This window comes from Haemorhous mexicanus, chromosome 28 (assembly GCF_027477595.1).
Source record: "Haemorhous mexicanus isolate bHaeMex1 chromosome 28, bHaeMex1.pri, whole genome shotgun sequence".
Lineage (NCBI taxonomy): Eukaryota > Metazoa > Chordata > Aves > Passeriformes > Fringillidae > Haemorhous > Haemorhous mexicanus.
Genome location: NC_082368.1, coordinates 876,300 through 892,443, shown reverse-complemented (window position 1 = coordinate 892,443; position 16,144 = coordinate 876,300). Strand labels below are relative to the sequence as shown.

At 57.7% G+C, this 16,144-nt stretch overlaps 1 protein-coding gene across 1 annotated transcript; it reads right to left on the bottom strand.

Annotated features, from left to right (window-relative positions):
- Window positions 1-1,573: 1,573 nt before the first annotated feature.
- On the bottom strand, window positions 1,574-12,914 carry LOC132339053 (vasoactive intestinal polypeptide receptor 1-like). The gene is made up of 13 exons (XM_059869097.1): window positions 12,843-12,914; window positions 10,783-10,894; window positions 7,789-7,896; window positions 6,840-6,949; window positions 6,382-6,479; window positions 4,911-5,043; window positions 4,185-4,338; window positions 3,639-3,699; window positions 3,337-3,403; window positions 3,141-3,232; window positions 2,816-2,945; window positions 2,510-2,551; window positions 1,574-2,335 (listed from the first exon to the last, which is right to left on the bottom strand). The coding sequence occupies exons 1-13, from the start codon at window positions 12,912-12,914 to the stop codon at window positions 2,243-2,245; spliced, it is 1,272 nt and encodes a 423-aa protein (XP_059725080.1). The 3' UTR covers window positions 1,574-2,242.
- Window positions 12,915-16,144: the final 3,230 nt, after the last annotated feature.

Below are 16,144 nucleotides of genomic sequence, written 5' to 3'. Positions count from 1 at the left end.
GTGTAACCTCACCCGCTGGGGCTCTCGGAGCCGGGCTCAGTGGCCTCTGTCACCCCGGGTGCCCCGCTGTCCCCCGTGGGGACGCCGCGCTCCAGCGCTGCCACCCGCGCCGTGCCGCCTCTGCGGAGGGGCCGCAGTGCCACCCTCCGGCTCCGGGCAAAACTCCGCCGTGCCCAGGCACCGCTCGGGCTGCGGGGACACACGGTACCGCGGGGACACGCTGGGGAGGAGGGTGCCAGGCTGGAGCACTCCTGGGCAAGGGATGCGGGAAACCTGACCCTGCCCTGCCTGGGCTCAGCCCTCCCGAACACAGCCTCAGCATCGTGCAGGGTGGAAAAAATCTCTGAGATCGTGAGGATCTTCGGAAGAAATTCCTCCCTGGGAGGGTGGGGAGGCCCTGGCACAGGTGTCCTGGATCCCTGGAAGTGTCCAAGGCCAGGCTGGACAGGGCGTGCAGCACCCTGGGATAGTGGGAAGTGCCCCTGCCCATGAGCTTTAAGGTGTCTTTCAACACTTTAAGATCCCTTTCCAGATCTTTTGCAGCTGCAGGGGGTGGTCCGTGCCGGGAGCCTTAGGAAAGCCTTTCCTGCAGGCTGAAGGTGATTCCCAGTCCCCTCTGGAGCCACACTGGGCTCCTCTCCGCAGGGCTTCAAAGCCCAGCACACCCCCGAGGGTCATTTGGGGTCATCTATCACACCAAAAACTCATCTGCAGCTGGAAATAGGTTCAAATCCATAGTTTTTCAAAGTTTTATGGAAACAGGCTTTCCCACTGAGCATCTCAGTCTTGCTCAGTCTGCTGCTGTCTCATCCCTGCCAATCATCCCATCCTCACTGATGATGGAGAGGATTCTCTTCACCTCTGGTCCCTTCCTGGCTGCAGGCAAGGATTTGTTGACAGCTCCTGAGCTCCTCTGGAGGGTTTTTGATGAATCAGGATGTGCTGGATCTGGTGGGGGTGGGGTTTTTAATGGAACATCTCCCATCTCACTTCAGATCAGCTCTGGGGCTCTGTTTCCCTTCAGTGCCCTTCCAGATGGGATCTCTGGAGATCCTGCAGCCTGGACAGGGGCCAGTGAGTGGGGTTTATTTAAGGAAGGACATGTGGCACCACAGAGAAATGACAAGCCAGACAGGGTGAGAAGCAAGGCTGGGATCGGGTGGCTCCGGTCTCAGGAGCCTGGGAGAGGCCAGGAAGTTTGGCAGAAGGGCATTTGGGGCCTCTCTCCCTCCTGGAAGCACCATTTGCCAGGGCAGGAGCTCAGTCTGGGAGGATGAAGTATGTTTATGGTGGTGGAACAGGCTGGGGGTGGGAGCACCCAGAGGGGACAGGGCACCCCGGGACCTCTGGGACATCTTGTGGTGCCCCCACCCTGAGCTCTTCCTCATCCTCCTCCTCCATCTCCTCTCTGGGAGGTTCACCAGGCAGGGGAAAAGCAGAGATTGCCTGGGAGGTACTTCCAGGCATTCCATCACGGACAGGGTTTTCATCCTGCAGCACCCCCAGTCCCAAATTCTCTGGGTTTGTGGAGCAAACCAACACTCTGAAAAGTGAGGCTGGACTTGGAATGAGATTTTATTGGCAAAACCCTTCTTATCCCTGGGAAAGGACCCCCCAGGGATGCCATTCCTCAGAGCAAAGGGCTGGGAGAGTTCCCATGGCAAGGGAGCATCCCCAGTTCAATCAACCCACACAGGAAAGGGAAGCATTTTGGGAACTGGGGAGGAACTGGGTCTGGAGACCATTGGGGGTCTCTTGTAGAGGTTTGGGGTTTGGCCTCTCTCTGTATCCTTCCCCCATCCCCAGGGGGGCTCCTGGCTGTGTTTAGGAATCTTTCTAGAAGGGAAATGATTTTGTAAACCAAGGAAAGGGGAAAACATCCATCTTGAATCCCTTCAGTATTGGTGCTGCTCCTTTTCCTTCAGTGCAAATAAAACCCAGCAGCTGTCCTTCGGTGAAGGATTTCTGTGTTTCCTTCCCAGTTTCAGGCAGAAAAGTGGAGAATTTCCCTCCCCTTTGCCAGAAACTTGGTCCTGAAGCAGTGAGAGCTCCAGGGGTGAGGTGCTACCACAGGGTGCAAGATCCACTGGCATGGAGCAAGCAGAGCCTCTCCCATAGCTGTTCCCAACACCCTCTGAGGGTGTCAGACCCAGAACTTCCAAAATCAGGGGGTTGGGTCATTCTGGGGCCGCAGTCATGGAGCTGGTCCTCCAACAGCCCCTCTCCAGGAGTGCTGTTCTGCTCACGCCGTGAAGTCCTGGGTGGCCAGGTTGAAGACGTTGCTCTCCATGGACCTTTGCCACGTGCCCCAGTTCCTTCTGATCTCAGCCTGGACCTGCCCCAACAGCATGGGTGGTGCTGGCACCCAGGGACACCGAGCACCCAGCAGAGGGGACTGGGGGCAAGGGGAGGAGGAGCTGTCCCTGCCCACCCCTGGCTTTGGGGCTCCCTCGGGATGTCCCCGTGCCCACTGTGGTGCCTGGGGTTTGGGGTGGGGACACACACTCACCTCCCCGTTGAGGAAACAGTAGAGCAGAGCCACCAGGAAGCCCTGGAGAGGACAGGCAGAGCAATTTTCACCCAGAGGAGCGGGCTGGACCCCTCTGTGCTCATCTTCTCCCTGCCTTTACTCCTCCCACACCTCTGACTCACTGGAGGAAATCAGTGCCAGGTTCTCCAGGCCCAACCCTTGTGCCCTGCCTCAGGTGTCTGGGGGCATCCTCTCCCAAGAGAGGCCAAAGCCCCACGTTCCCGTTCCCAGGGCTCCTGGTGTGATTTGGGGTGGGGCCACGGGGCCTTTCCCCACTCATCTCACCTGGTAGGAGCCGAGCACCAGCTCGAAGTAGAGCCGGGCATCCACGCCCACATGCTCGGGGAAGAGCGCGAACACCACGTAGTGCACCCCGAAGAGGGGGATGAGCAGCAGCGTGGACTTGGTCAGCCTCCTGTGGAGAGTGACAGGGGTCTGGGGCTCCTGCTGCCCCGTGAGACCTCCCCAAAACCTTGCTCTTAACCCCAAGGAGGTTCTGTGTGGAAGCCAGGCCTTGGAGGCTCCAGGGCTGTCCTCTGTGCTCCTCCAAGAAGGGTCCCTCTGCCCTGGGACCCCAGACCCCGGGATGGGCACAGCCCTGTCCCCTTACATGTACTGCTGCTTGTGGGTTCTGCTGAGGTCCGGGCACCGGATCTTCTGTGCCAGCATCCTGGTGACGTTGAGGAAGATAAGGAAGTTCACCTGTCCCAGGAGGCCATGTCTCAGGCTCTGCACAGCCCCTGGCTGGGTCCCCTGGCTGTGTGGGACCCTGGCTCTGGGGTGGGACCCTCAGGGAGCACACTCACAAATATGGCCAGGAGGATGGGAGCTTTGATCACCCACCAGTACACACTGGAGTAGTCATCCCAGCACCTACGGGACAGCAGAGGTGGCTCTGGCACCCACTGGAACCCGCGTGGCCCAGCTGTCTCCCTGCCATTTCTTTGGCTGGACCCCTGACCCCTTTGCACCCCTCTTGTACACAGGACCCACGGGAAAACAAAAATAACATTTAAATGAAGTGCTGGTCCAGTCCTCCCCTCCTGAGCATCCCATAAGACAAGTGGCTGAGGTGGCCTGGACAAGGCCAAGGGACAGCTGCTCTTACCCGTGGTTGTCGTACTGGAGCCTGGTGAGCACCCACACCCCGACTGTAACCATGGGGACACCTGCAAGGACAGGACACAGGCAGGGATGGTCCCTGTAGTGCTCTGGGAAGCTCCTGTGCAACCCCTCTGCCCCTTGTCCCCAGAAACACGTGTCTAGCTCAGTTCTGGATGTGGCAGGAAGGTGACAACCTTCCAACCTTTTCCAGGAGAAGGAAGTGGTGCCCACTGCTGGTGCTGTGTCTGTGTCGCCTCCTGGCCACCCTCCTGCCCCCACGCTCTTCCATCACACCCAGGCACCTGGGATGGGCGCTCCCAGCCCCAGGTGGGTGTGGGAAGAAGGGAGGAGCTGTCCTGACCAGGCCACGCTTCCAGCAGCTCTGAGCTCTGGCAGGAGCAGGGGGGTGCCCACCAAGACCATGCAGGAGATGTTGGGGTGGGGACATGCTGGGAGCAGCCCTGGGGACGTCTGGCTGGGGACCTCTGGCCAGGTTGGTCTCAGATCAGGCCGTTCCCAGGTAGTTCCTGCCCAGGGATGTCAGGCTTACCCCAGCCCATGAGGACGTAGCCCCAGGTGTAGCTCCTGTCGCAGGTGAAGGTGAGCAGCAGCAGCGTCTGCAGGTACAGCCCCTCCACCAGCAGCCAGTAGAAGTTGGCCAGCACTGAGTAATGGAAGAAGGTGATGGCTGCCTTGCAGGTCACCTGCCAGGGGAGGAGGGGACAGCTCAGGGTGCAGCACACCCTGCCCTGGGGGCACAGGGGATGGTCACCCTCATGCCCACCCTCTTGAGGACACCTGTGATGGCCTTTCAGTGATGATCTTTCAGTGCAGCCCCAGGGACTCTGTCCCAGCCCCTCACATCACCTGCACCAGGTTCTGCTCTGCCCACGGCAAGTGACTATGGGCTGGTTTTGAAGGGTCTTTAAAAACCCCGTGGTTGTGTCTGTGGTGTTCTCAAGCTGTGTCTTCACTCAGGGGTTCCTGTTTTGACTGAAAACCTCAAATCTGAGCAGTACCTGGTGCTGGTGGGCTGTGCTGAGCTTTGCCCCACGGGGGACACCCAGCCTGAGACCAGAGCAGTTTTGAGGACAGAACTTGTTCCCTGCACGGAGGGAAATGCAGAAATGTTGAACCTCCCCAGGGCCACCCGGGGCAGAATTTCCTCCATCCCACAGCCTCTCTCTCCTCTCTGCAGTGCTAAATCCCCCCAGGTCCCACCAGCCCCCTCCCAAGGAGCCCCTGCTGTGCTCCAGGGCTGGGGTTTGGGATTTACTGTGGCCATTGTGCAGTGGTCGAGGGACTCGTCCGAGAAGAGCACGCGGTCCTTGATGAACACGGCTGTGCCCCGCAGGATGAAGGAGGTGAAGAAGTGGATGTGGATGGAATTCCTGGTGCAGTGCAGCTTCCTGCAGGAGGGAGAGATGGGCTGGGCCCAAACAGGGGCAGAGAAGGTGCTTTGGTGTCCCCTTCCCTGGGATCACTGCTGGTGATGGTCACAAAGCCCTGGAGAAGCTTTCCTGCTCTGAAATCAGGAAGGGCAGGGCAAGTGCTGTGCCACATTCACATTCTCTGAAAAAATCCCTTCACCCAGAATTTTTCTCCTGGGAAGCTGAGATGCCTCAGAGAAAAGGAAAACAATTCTTATCTCATTTGTTTCTCCTGTGCTGTGCTCATGTGGAATGTGTTTAGAGATTGTTTACCCACAGGTGATTGTTCCATTGAGTTCTGCTGTGAGTTGTTTTCACTCTTTGGCCAATCAGGGCCAAGCTGTGCTGGGACTCTGGAAAGAGTCACGAGTTTCCATTATTATCTTTTTAGCATTCTGTAAGTATCCTTTCTGTATTTTTTAGTTTAGTATAGTATACTATTCTTTAACAGAATATAGTATAATAAAGTGTTGTGGTGTGAAGCTCTGCTTCCTCCTTGCCTCCCCCCAGCCCTCTTCCTACTTGCTGTCTGTCAAGTTCCACATTCCAGCAAGGGCATCGTGTGATTGGCAGAAGTTCAAAAGATGCTTTTCAGACCTGGAGTCATTGGCCTGTCCAGGTGTCATTGTCCCCTGAGACCCTCCCCCTCCCACCTGGTTGGTGGCTCACCTATCCTCTCCCTCCCACCTCCCGGTGAGCTTAAAAGGCGTTGAAGCCATGTGGTCCTTGTTCTGTTGGAGTAGTTACAGAGATTCAGAACTGTGTCACCTTGGAATAAACTCTGGATTTAACTCTCTGGCAGAACCCGCTCTCTTTCTCTTCACCATGGCCTGAAGCTTTTCCACTAGAGGTAAACTGAGTTTCTGCTTTGCATGGGCTCATTCCGAGTGCCTGGCTGCAACTGCCTGCGAGCTAAAGGTGTCTCTGAGGAGAAATATCCCCAGCAGTCACCTCTAGCACAGTGCAATCAATAATAAAGTAATAAATCAGCCTTCTGAGAACATGGAGTCAGATGCATCATTCCTGCCTTCGTCAGGGCGTCCCTGCAAATACAATAGTGCTGTGCTTGGGGCTGCTCAAGGACAAGGGAATCCCAGAAACCTCTGCAGAGCCCAGACCTGCAGCACAGGGACATCTGCAAAACCAGAATTCAAGAGGGCCACCAGGCACTGCCATTCATCTCCTGCATTCCCAGTTTCCCTGTTGGCTGGGATGGGTCCTGGCTGCTCCAGGAGGGGCCAGGCTGGGGCAGCTGTTCCTGCTCTGATTTATCCCATATCCCTCCAGCCCTGGAGCTGGAGCAGCTCCCAGCCCCACCTGAAACAGCAGAAGATGCCAATGGCCAGGAGCAGCGCTGCCAGCGATGTGGAGTAGCCACAGGTGTAGAGCACCTTCATGGTGACAAAGTGGCCTCTCTGCAAGGAACAGCACCAGTGGAGGGAGGGGGACAGGGACTGGGAAGTGCTGTTGTGGGATAAGCAGGGACAGCCAGGGGCAATGGGATAACCCAGGAGCATCTCTCTGGGTCTTTGGCCAGTGGGCAGTGTGGGGCCATGGGGACACGAGTACATGGGCACACGGGGCCATGGGGCAATGGGGACATGGGGACATGGGTGAGGACATGGGGTCATGGGGACATGGGGCACTATGGAGATATGGGGACATGGGGACATGGGGCAGTATGGAGACATGGGGCCATGGGGACACAGGGACATGGGGATATGGGGCCATGGGGACGGGGGACAGCTCCCCACAGCCCCAGGGGTCCCACGTGCCTTGGCCTCAGTGTCATTGTTGCTGCCAGGGGTCTCCAGCTGGCAGGCGCTGTGGTAGGGGGGGCTGGGGGGGCTCCAGCCCCACTCGGTGCAGTTCCTCTGGATCAGCCCTGCAGGAAAAGGAGGGACCTCAGGGGAGCCATGGCTGTCCCCTCTGATGGCACCCCCAAAATGCCTGACTTGGAACAGACAGGGACTGCAGCGTGGTACCCGTGGGCTGTCCCAGCCTTCCCAGATCCCACTGCTGCTTCTGGACCCTATCACTGCCCCATCCCTCCCCGAGCCCACTGCTCCATCTGGACCCTATGACTGCCCTTCTCTCCCAGACCCCATCCCTCCCTCCCAATTCCCATTGCTACCCACCCCATCCCTTCTGGATCCCATCTCACTCCCTCTGAATCCCATGGCCCCATGCCTGGAGCTGCCAGCAAAACTTCTGACAGGGTGTGAAAACATGCACAGATCCCTCCAGAGGAAGGGAATTGGGAATTAAGGCAGTAAACGTGCTCATTCATCCTGTGAGGGCTCCATCGGGCCTCTCCTGAGCTGTTCCTGCCCTAAAGCAAACATTTCCCCGCATTTCCCAAATTACTCCTGTCTGAGGAAGTGCTGGAATGCTCCGGTGGGAGTTCTCCTTCCCAGCCTCCAGGAGGGATGGAGCCAGCTCGGGAGCCTTGGGATGGTGTGTGGGAAAGGAGGGCAGCGAGGGGACTGTCCTGATGTCACCAGGATGGAAGATGAGGTCCCCAAGAGCTCCACCCACAGAGGGATGAAAGGATTTGGGTCCCTGAATTGCTGCTTTTCCTGTCGCTGCTGGGACTGCAGTTTCCACCTTGGACATTCTGGGAGAGACAGGAGCTGGGGGTCGGAGGGAAGGGCTGGGGTGGCTCATGAGGCCCTGGTGGGGCGGGTGAGGCCGTGGGACGAGCGATCCCGGCTGGATTCTGACCTTTGGACTTCTTGAAGACGCTCAGGATCTCGGGACAGGCGACACCTCGGGACTGGCCAAGGGGCAGGGCGGGCCAGCAGCTGACCCCGTCCCACTCGGTCGGGCAGCCTGGGGAGGGAGAGGACACCAGGGAAGGGAATTCCTGCTGTGCCTCAGTTTCCCCGCTGGAAGGGGCTTGATGCCATCAGTCTGTAAAACCCTGCAAGCCTCCATTGCTCCCTCAGCCCAGCTTCCCTTCCCCTTCCCTTATCCCTTTCCCTGCGGTGGCACCGGGAGTGGCCCCGCAGCCCCGGCCCCGCGCCGCCGCTGTGCCTGGGTTCGGTGCCCGCAGGGACCGGGAGCATCCTGGCTCCACTCCTGGGCACATCGGGATCCCCTTTCAGCGGGGGACCCGGGAGCTCCCAGGGCTGCCTCAGACCGACTTCCTGTGGGAACGCCCTGCATGTGCCATGGCCTGGGATTTGCCCGTGGCTCCTGAAATAACTCAGATTTAGGCTGGGTTTTTGCACCTGGAGGATCACCTTGCGATGTGTCCCCAACAGAAAGAAGTCCTGCAAGGCTTGCTGCAAGTCATCAGCTTAAACAGCTTTTGCTTCCCTATTCAGCACTGAATTCCTGTTTAAACTACTCTCCAATTTTCAAGGGAACGAGCATGGCCAGGCAGACTTGGGGCTGGGGAATTCGTGATGGGACAAGGCCGTCCCACTGCAGGCCAGGTCCTGTCCCAGCACAGCTCCATCACTGACCCTGCAGATCCACTTTATTCATGGAGCCACATCCATTCCAAGCAGGGAATGTGGAACTGGACAGGTCTGATGAATTTCCTCTGATTTCAGCCTGGGGGTGGCAGTTCTGGTGGGGAGGGATTTGCATCCACAATGCCAAAGTGGGGCTTGGTTTTTGTTCTGGAGGATCAGGGAGTTGAGCACAGAATTAGGATCATCCCTGAGAGCAGTCACTTCAATCCTTGAGTTTGTGGGAGCAGGGAATCCTGGAATGGTTTGAGTTGGAAGGGACCTTAAAGTCCACCCAGTGCCACCCCTGCCATGGCAGGGACACTGTCCCAGGCTGCTCCCAGCCCCAACGTCCAGCCTGGCCTTGGGCACTGCCAGGGATCCAGGGGCAGCCACAGCTGCTCTGGGCACCCTGTGCCAGGGCCTGCCCACCCTCACTGGGAACAATTCCTCATTCCCAATCTCCCATCCAGCCCTGCCCTCTGGCAGTGGGAGCCATTCCCTGGGTCCTGTCCCTCCATCCCTTGTCCCCAGTCCCTTTCCAGCTCTCCTGGAGCCCCTTCAGGCCCTGGAAGGAGCTCTGAGCTCTCCCTGGATCTTCTCCTCTCCAGGTGAGCACCCCCAGCTCTCCCAGCCTGACTCCAAAGGAGCCTTTACAGCCTCTCCAGGACCTCCTCTGGAATTTTAGCCCCCACAGTCCAGAGGAGGCCACAGAAATGGTGCAAGGAATGGAAGAGGAAAGGCTGGAAGAGCTGCGGGGGCTCAGCTGGAGAGGAGCACCTCCAGGGAGAGCTCAGAGCCCTGCCAGGGCCTGAAGGGGCTCCAGGAGAGCTGGAGAAGGACTGGGGACAAGGGATGGAAGGACAGGACCCAGGGAATGGCTCCCAGTGCCAGAGGGCAGGGCTGGATGGGATATTGGGAATGAGGAAAAAGGAATAAGGAGATTCCAGGGCTCTCCCACCCTGTCTGTGGGATCTGAGCCTGTCCTGGAGTCACGCTCCCCACGCTGGTGCAAGCAGGGAAAGGGATGAATGCAGCTAAGGTGGACAGGGGCAGCAGCAGCCCCAGGATTAAATCCAGATTTTAATTATGCATTCCCACTTCTCGGATATTTTCCTGCAGTGAGGGTCTTTCCCCTTGGCTGGCACAGTTCAGGTTGCAAAATGGACCTTTTCCAATTAATATGGCTTTTCCCTGCTAAGCTGAAGGATAAATGACATCTCTGCAGAGTTACTTAAGCAATTATGCACCTTCATATGCATTTATTGCTTAATTTTTCCACTGCTATGAGATGAAACCCCTGGAATTATGCATTCCTTATTCTCCAGGTGACAATTTTTTGCCTGGGATTTGGGCCATTCCACTTTTGGATGGAAGCTGAGATGCAATTTAAAAAAAGATGTCCAAAAGCAGCATTGAAAATTGGTTTTTCAACCAGTTAATTCATTTAAAACCCCAGATAGGGGAAAACTGAGTTGCTCAAAAAACGTTTGGCAGTAAAATTTACTGAATTTGGAAGGGGAGCAGATGTGAGATGGTGACACCACGGAGTGACCCCAGTGCTGCTGGCCACAAGCCTGGCATTGGTGCAGGAGGATCGAGGGGACTCTGCCAGGGGCATGGACCAATCCAGCACTGCCATATTCCATGAATCCCTCCCTGTGGGGGTGAGAAGGCTCCAGAGAGAGCTCAGAGCCCTTGCAGGGTCTGAAGGGGCTCCAGGAGAGCTGGAGAGGGACTGGGGACAAGGGATGGGGGGACAGGACCCAGGAATGGCTCCTAGTGCCAGAGGACAGGGATGGATGGGAGATTGGGAATGAGGAATTGTTCCCAGTGAGGGTGGGCAGGCCCTGGCACAGGGTGCCCAGAGCAGCTGTGGCTGCCCCTGGATCCCTGGCAGTGTCCAACGCCAGGCTGGACACTGGGGCTGGGAGCAGCCTGGGATAGTGGGAGGTGTCTGTGCCATGGTAGAGGTGGCACTGGGTAGGATTTATGGTCCCTCCCGATCCCAACCACTCCAGGATTCTCAAAATCCACCAGGGCTGAGTTCTGGCTGTTGTATCCCCCAATCCCCTCTATCCCATCCCAACAGCATTTCTGGGGCTCTCCAGGGATTCTCCTTGACCTTTGCCTTGGCGCTGCTCTTCCATCTCCCTGGAAATCTCAAACCCATGTGTGCTCTTCAATCCCCTCCCATGATCACCCTCCAGGGGCCCCTCAGGAATTCCTCCCTGCTCTGAGGGAGCTGATCCAGGCTCACCCTGTCCTGCTTGCCCCGGGCCATGGCTCTCACTCCGGATCCTCTGCAGACATTCCTTCTCCAGCTCCTGGAAGTGCAGGACGATGGAGCAGTCGGGATGAGTCCCCTGCACCTTGGAGAGGGGAAAGGGCAGGCAGGAGAACAATGGGAGTCATGGAATTGTGGAAATGGAATCATGGATTTGGGTTGGAAGGGACCACTCACCCATCCCAGTCCCCCCCAGCCACGGGCATGGACACCACCCACTATCCCAGTGGGATGTGGGCACAGCAAACCCCACATTCCCAGCTCAGGGCTTTGCCAGCAGAGCTGATGGAGCATCAGAGAGAATGTCCAGATCCCAAAGATAGAGATATGGCTGCAGGGATTGGATTGTCTGGGAATCCCTGCTTTGGGATTTGCCTCCTCAGCTGCCAGCTGGAGAACTGGGACACCGAGGCTGAACTGGGAGATACCAGAAACTCTGCCTGCCCATTCCCAAGTGTCTGTGCCCATTCCCACACATCTCTGCCCATTCCCAAGTGTCTGTGCCCATTCCCACACATCTCTGCCCATTCCCAAATGTCTGTACCCATTCCCACACCTCTCTGCCCATTCCCAAATGTCTGTACCCATTCCCAAGTGCCCCTGCCCATTCCCAAGCATCCCAGATTGGGGCTGTCTGGGACAGGGTCTGGGGCCCAGACCTGGGGTTGTGTTGCTGACTGTTTTAGTGAGGGGCCAGAGGTGTAGGAGCTGCAGGAACAGAGGGATGAGGGCAGATCCCTGAGCTTCCCAACAGTATGGGACCTTGGAGCATCCCTTGGCTGAGCCCTGCCCTGCCTGGCCTGGCCATGCAGCCGCTCCTTGGGGTCCCTTCTCCCCAGGAGATTTTGTTTCCTTTTCCTGCTGAACACAAGATTTCAAGGGAATATCAGCCTGGTGAAGGTGCTTTGGGGATGGCTCTGGGCACAGAGGGAAGGCCCAGGAATTCTCCTCCTCCATCCTGCCAGTGATGGGGGGCATGGATGGGGCAGGGGAGTTTCTCTCACTCCTCTTTGGCTGCAGAGCTGCTGGATTTGGTTTGTTATTTATGGCAGCAGGGCCGGCGTGCTGCAGCAGGAACAGGGAATGTGCACAGCTCCCTTCCGAGCTCCTGCAGGGCGGGGATTTCCTCCTGTGCCTCAGTTTCCCCGCTGGAAGGGGCCTGATGCCATCAGTCTCTAAAACCCTGCAAGCCTCCATTGCTCCCACAGCCCAGCTTCCCTTCCCCTTCCCCTTTCCCTTTTTTCCTTTTCGCTTTTTTCCCTTTCCCTCCCCTCCCCTTTCCCCAGCACAGCCTGACCAGGGGTGTTTCACTCCCTCTGGCAGCACAACCACCACAGTCCCCCCATTCCCACAGGGATTTGGTGCCAGCCATCCCCATGGCCTGGTCCTGGGGGTCACCCATGGCTGCCCCTGCCCCCGGCACCTCCTGCACCTCCAGCCCCCCCAGCCCTGTGCCTGGGAGTGCTCCCCAGGGAGTTCAAGCTCCCCCAGGCCTGTGGGACTCTGGGTGATGTGGGGTGGAGGGTCCATTCCCAAGGGATCATCCCTGGGACCTGAACCCAGGGACCTCTGCCCTGGGGGGTCCCTGAGCACTGCCCGCTCCTGGGGGTCCCAATAGCACCCTTGTCACCACATTGTCCCCAGGAGCTGTGGGAAAGTCCCCAAGGGGGGCTGGCAGTCTGGAGCACCACAGATGGGGATGGGAGGGGTTGGGATGGGATGGGATGGGATGGGATGGGATGGGATGGGATGGGATGGGATGGGATGGGATGGGATGGGATGGGATGGGATGGGATGGGATGGGATGGGATGGGATGGGATGGGATGGGATGGGGTGGGGTGGGATGGGGTGGGATGGGGTGGGGTGGAGTGGCCTAGGGTGGAGTGGGGTGGGGTGGGATGGGATGGGGTGGGGTGGGCAGGGCAGCCCCCACCCGGGGCAGGAGGACCCTTCACTGCCCCTGGGGTGGTTGGCATGGGAGGACTCCCGGTGCTCCCCACCCTGTCCCCGCGCTGTCCCCAGGGCCACTTACCTGGAGCGTGGGGAGGAGCAGCAGCAGCAGCAGCAGCGAGCGGGGCCGAGGCGGCTGCCAGGGATCCCTCATGGCTGTAGCAGTGGGGTCCCGTTTCTCTCCCCGAGGGTCTGGGGACAGCCCAGCTCCTCCTTCACGACGCGGGGCTCCGGGGGTGCCCCAGCACCTCTCTGCCCTCTGCCCTTCCCTGTCCTGCCCCCTGTCCCTCAGGACACTTCCGTGCCCGTGTCCCCCGCTGTGCTGTCCCTGTCGTCGCAGGGCTCCGTCTCTCCGCCAGGCTCGAAGTCACCGCTCGGGGATGCGGGGCCGGGAGGCTCCTCCCTCCGCCGGCCGAGGATGGAGCAGCTCGGGAGGGATCCCAGGCTAGCACTGCCCCCCGCACCACCGGCCCCTCGGGACCCCCAGCCGGGCCCGGGGACACCGGGCCCTTCCCGGCCCCTCGGAGAACCTCCGGAAAACCCCTGGAAAACCGCTGGAGAAACGCTGCGGGAATGGGATGCGGGGTGCCAGGGGTCACCTCCCTTGGCGGGGACAAGGAAACAGCCCCAGGGTGGCTCTGCTGTCCTAGGGTGGCTCTGCTCCCCCCAGGGTGGCTCTGCTGGCCCAGGGTGACTCTGCTGGCCCAGGGTGGCTCTGCTGTCCTAGGGTGGCTCTGCTGGCCCCAGGGTGGCTCTGCTCCCCCCAGGGTGGCTCTGCTGGCCCAGGGTGGCTCTGCTGTCCCCAGGGTGACTCTGCTGTCCCCAGGGTGACTTTGCTGTCCCCAGGGTGGCTCTGCTGGCCCCAGGGTGACTCTGCTGTCCCAGGGTGGCTCTGCTGTCCCAGGGTGGCTCTGCTGGCCCAGGGTGACTCTGCTGTCCCAGGGTGGCTCTGCTGGCCCAGGGTGACTCTGCTGTCCCAGGGTGGCTCTGCTGGCCCAGGGTGACTCTGCTGTCCCAGGGTGGCTCTGCTGTCCCAGGGTGACTCTGCTGTCCCAGGGTGGCTCTGCTCCCCCCAGGGTGACTCTGCTCCCCCCAGGGTGACTCTGCTGTCCCCAGGGTGACTTTGCTGTCCCCAGGGTGGCTCTGCTGTCCCAGGGTGGCTCTGCTGGCCCAGGGTGGCTCTGCTGTCCCAGGGTGACTCTGCTGTCCCCAGGGTGACTCTGCTGTCCCCAGGGTGACCGGCAGCGCTGCCGTCCCTGTGCCAGCTCTGTCCCCTGCCCCATCCTGCCTCCCCTCCCTGGGACACTCCAAACCCGATATTCCCGAGGAAGTCCCAGGATGGGCTCTGGGGGTGTGACAGCCCCACCCTGCTGCAAATTGACCCCAGCTCTGCCCAACCCTGGCTTTGAGGTGGCGATTTTGGCATTTTGTTGTCACTTCGGTGCCAAAGCAAAGCAGGGAAAGTTTTGGGGGACCCCCAGGAACAACCTGGGGGGGACATAGAGCAGGGAATGCCTGGAGCTGCATTCCTGAGTCTCCCCCAGGGATAGGGCTGCCCTTGCAGCCAGACCCCCAAGCATCACCTGGGCTGTTCTTACACAAAAAAAAAAATAAAATTATGTATCTGTAAATATATAAATATGGATAAAATCCATATTAATATGTATTGTGGATATGTAACATAAATGTATTTATAGAATACTTTCTGCTGGAAAGCCCCAGCCCCCTCAGCAAGGGGAATTTTGACTCAAACGTCAAAAATAATTTTAATTGTTTTACTAACGGGACCTCCAATTCTGAGGAGAATTTAGGGGTCCCATACCCAATTTTGGGGAGACTTTTGGGCTCCCATTCCCGGCTTTGGGGAGATTATGAGGAAATTTCTCTGGTTCCCACCACCGTATTTAGGGAAATTTTTATGGGTCTCTGGGGTTCCCACCCAATCTTCAGGGGAGACTTTTGGGGTCCCATCCCCGATGTTGGGGGGGGGGGGTCCTCTGTGGGTCATAGAAAGAGAATTTATTGCTCTCTTATCGAGTTCTTCCTGCCTCGCTCAGTGTGGTAGACGCCGTCAGGATTCAGAGGAAGGCGCTGACCCTGCCCAGACAGAATCCTGTGTTTGAATGGAATTTATGCATCATGGATGAGGTGCATGAATATGCAGCAGGCTGTTGCTTTTAAGGGTTAACCCTCTGTGAACGTGGGTCCTTTTTCGTGCTTACTTTGCCCAGAAAAGGTACCTGGACTGTCCATAACTCTTTGTTTTTATTGTCTTGTATTGTCCTAATCCAAATTGTTCAAACTATTATCACTCTAATTATATTACTATTTCTATAGCCATTTCATTACTATTAAACTTTTAAAATTCTAAAACCAAGTGATTGGCGTTTTTCACAGAGCCCCTTTCCCCTTTCCCGGAGGATGGAGAGCCCCTGGCTCCTTGGGGCGGTTCCCAGAGCACATTCCCGAGCTGCTCCCGGCGGAGCGGGGCGGGCAGTGCTGGCCTGACCTTCTCCTGGCCAGGGCTCATTGTCCCCTTCGGTAGCAGCAAGAGGGACAGAAAGGAGAGCAAACTGTCTGGATTGCAAATCCCAGACCCAAACCACCACGGGTCCCATTTGGGGTGGCCATGTCTGGTGACAGTGGCAATGGTGATGGGTGGAGGGGCGAAGGAAAAGGAAAAGGAAAAGGAAAAGGAAAAGGAAAAGGAAAAGGAAAAGGAAAAGGAAAAGGAAAAGGAAAAGGAAAAGGAAAAGGAAAAGGAAAAGTGTCAGAAGCCAGGACATCTCTCTGGCTGTCCTGGACGGCTCCAGCCCCTGCCTGGGGGGGGCTCAGAGACCTTGGCACAGAGCCCAAGACACCTGTGACTTTGATTTTGACCCATGGAGCAAATCACCACCTTTATATGAAGAATTACAAGTCAAGAGAGTTTAAGTAGAATAATAGTTAGTTTGTCACAGGGTGAAAAGTAGATTTTGGGGGTTTTAGAATGGGGGCTCGGGGTCCCAAGATGGAGGAATTTGGGCATAGCCTGTCCTTCTTTCTTCTTCTTCCTAGCCTCCATCTTCTGGGTGATGCTGGCACTTTTGGATTGGTTTAAGGTAGGAACTCACTGTCTAACATAGGTGATAGGTATTGGGAAGTTATGGTAAATAAAGTACACGTAGTTTTTAGTATAAAAGATAACACCACCCTGAGGGCAGTCAGTGTGCCTCAACCCAACCTGCCAGACAGAACTCGGCAGGCCAGAGAAAGAATGTTATAGCTAAGAAATAATAAACAACCTTGCAAACCAAAGCTGAGGAATCCTGACTCCTTCTTCGACTGCCGGGCTGGGAAAAGGGACTTGTACGTATCTCGGGGTAATTCTGACCAGCAGAGATT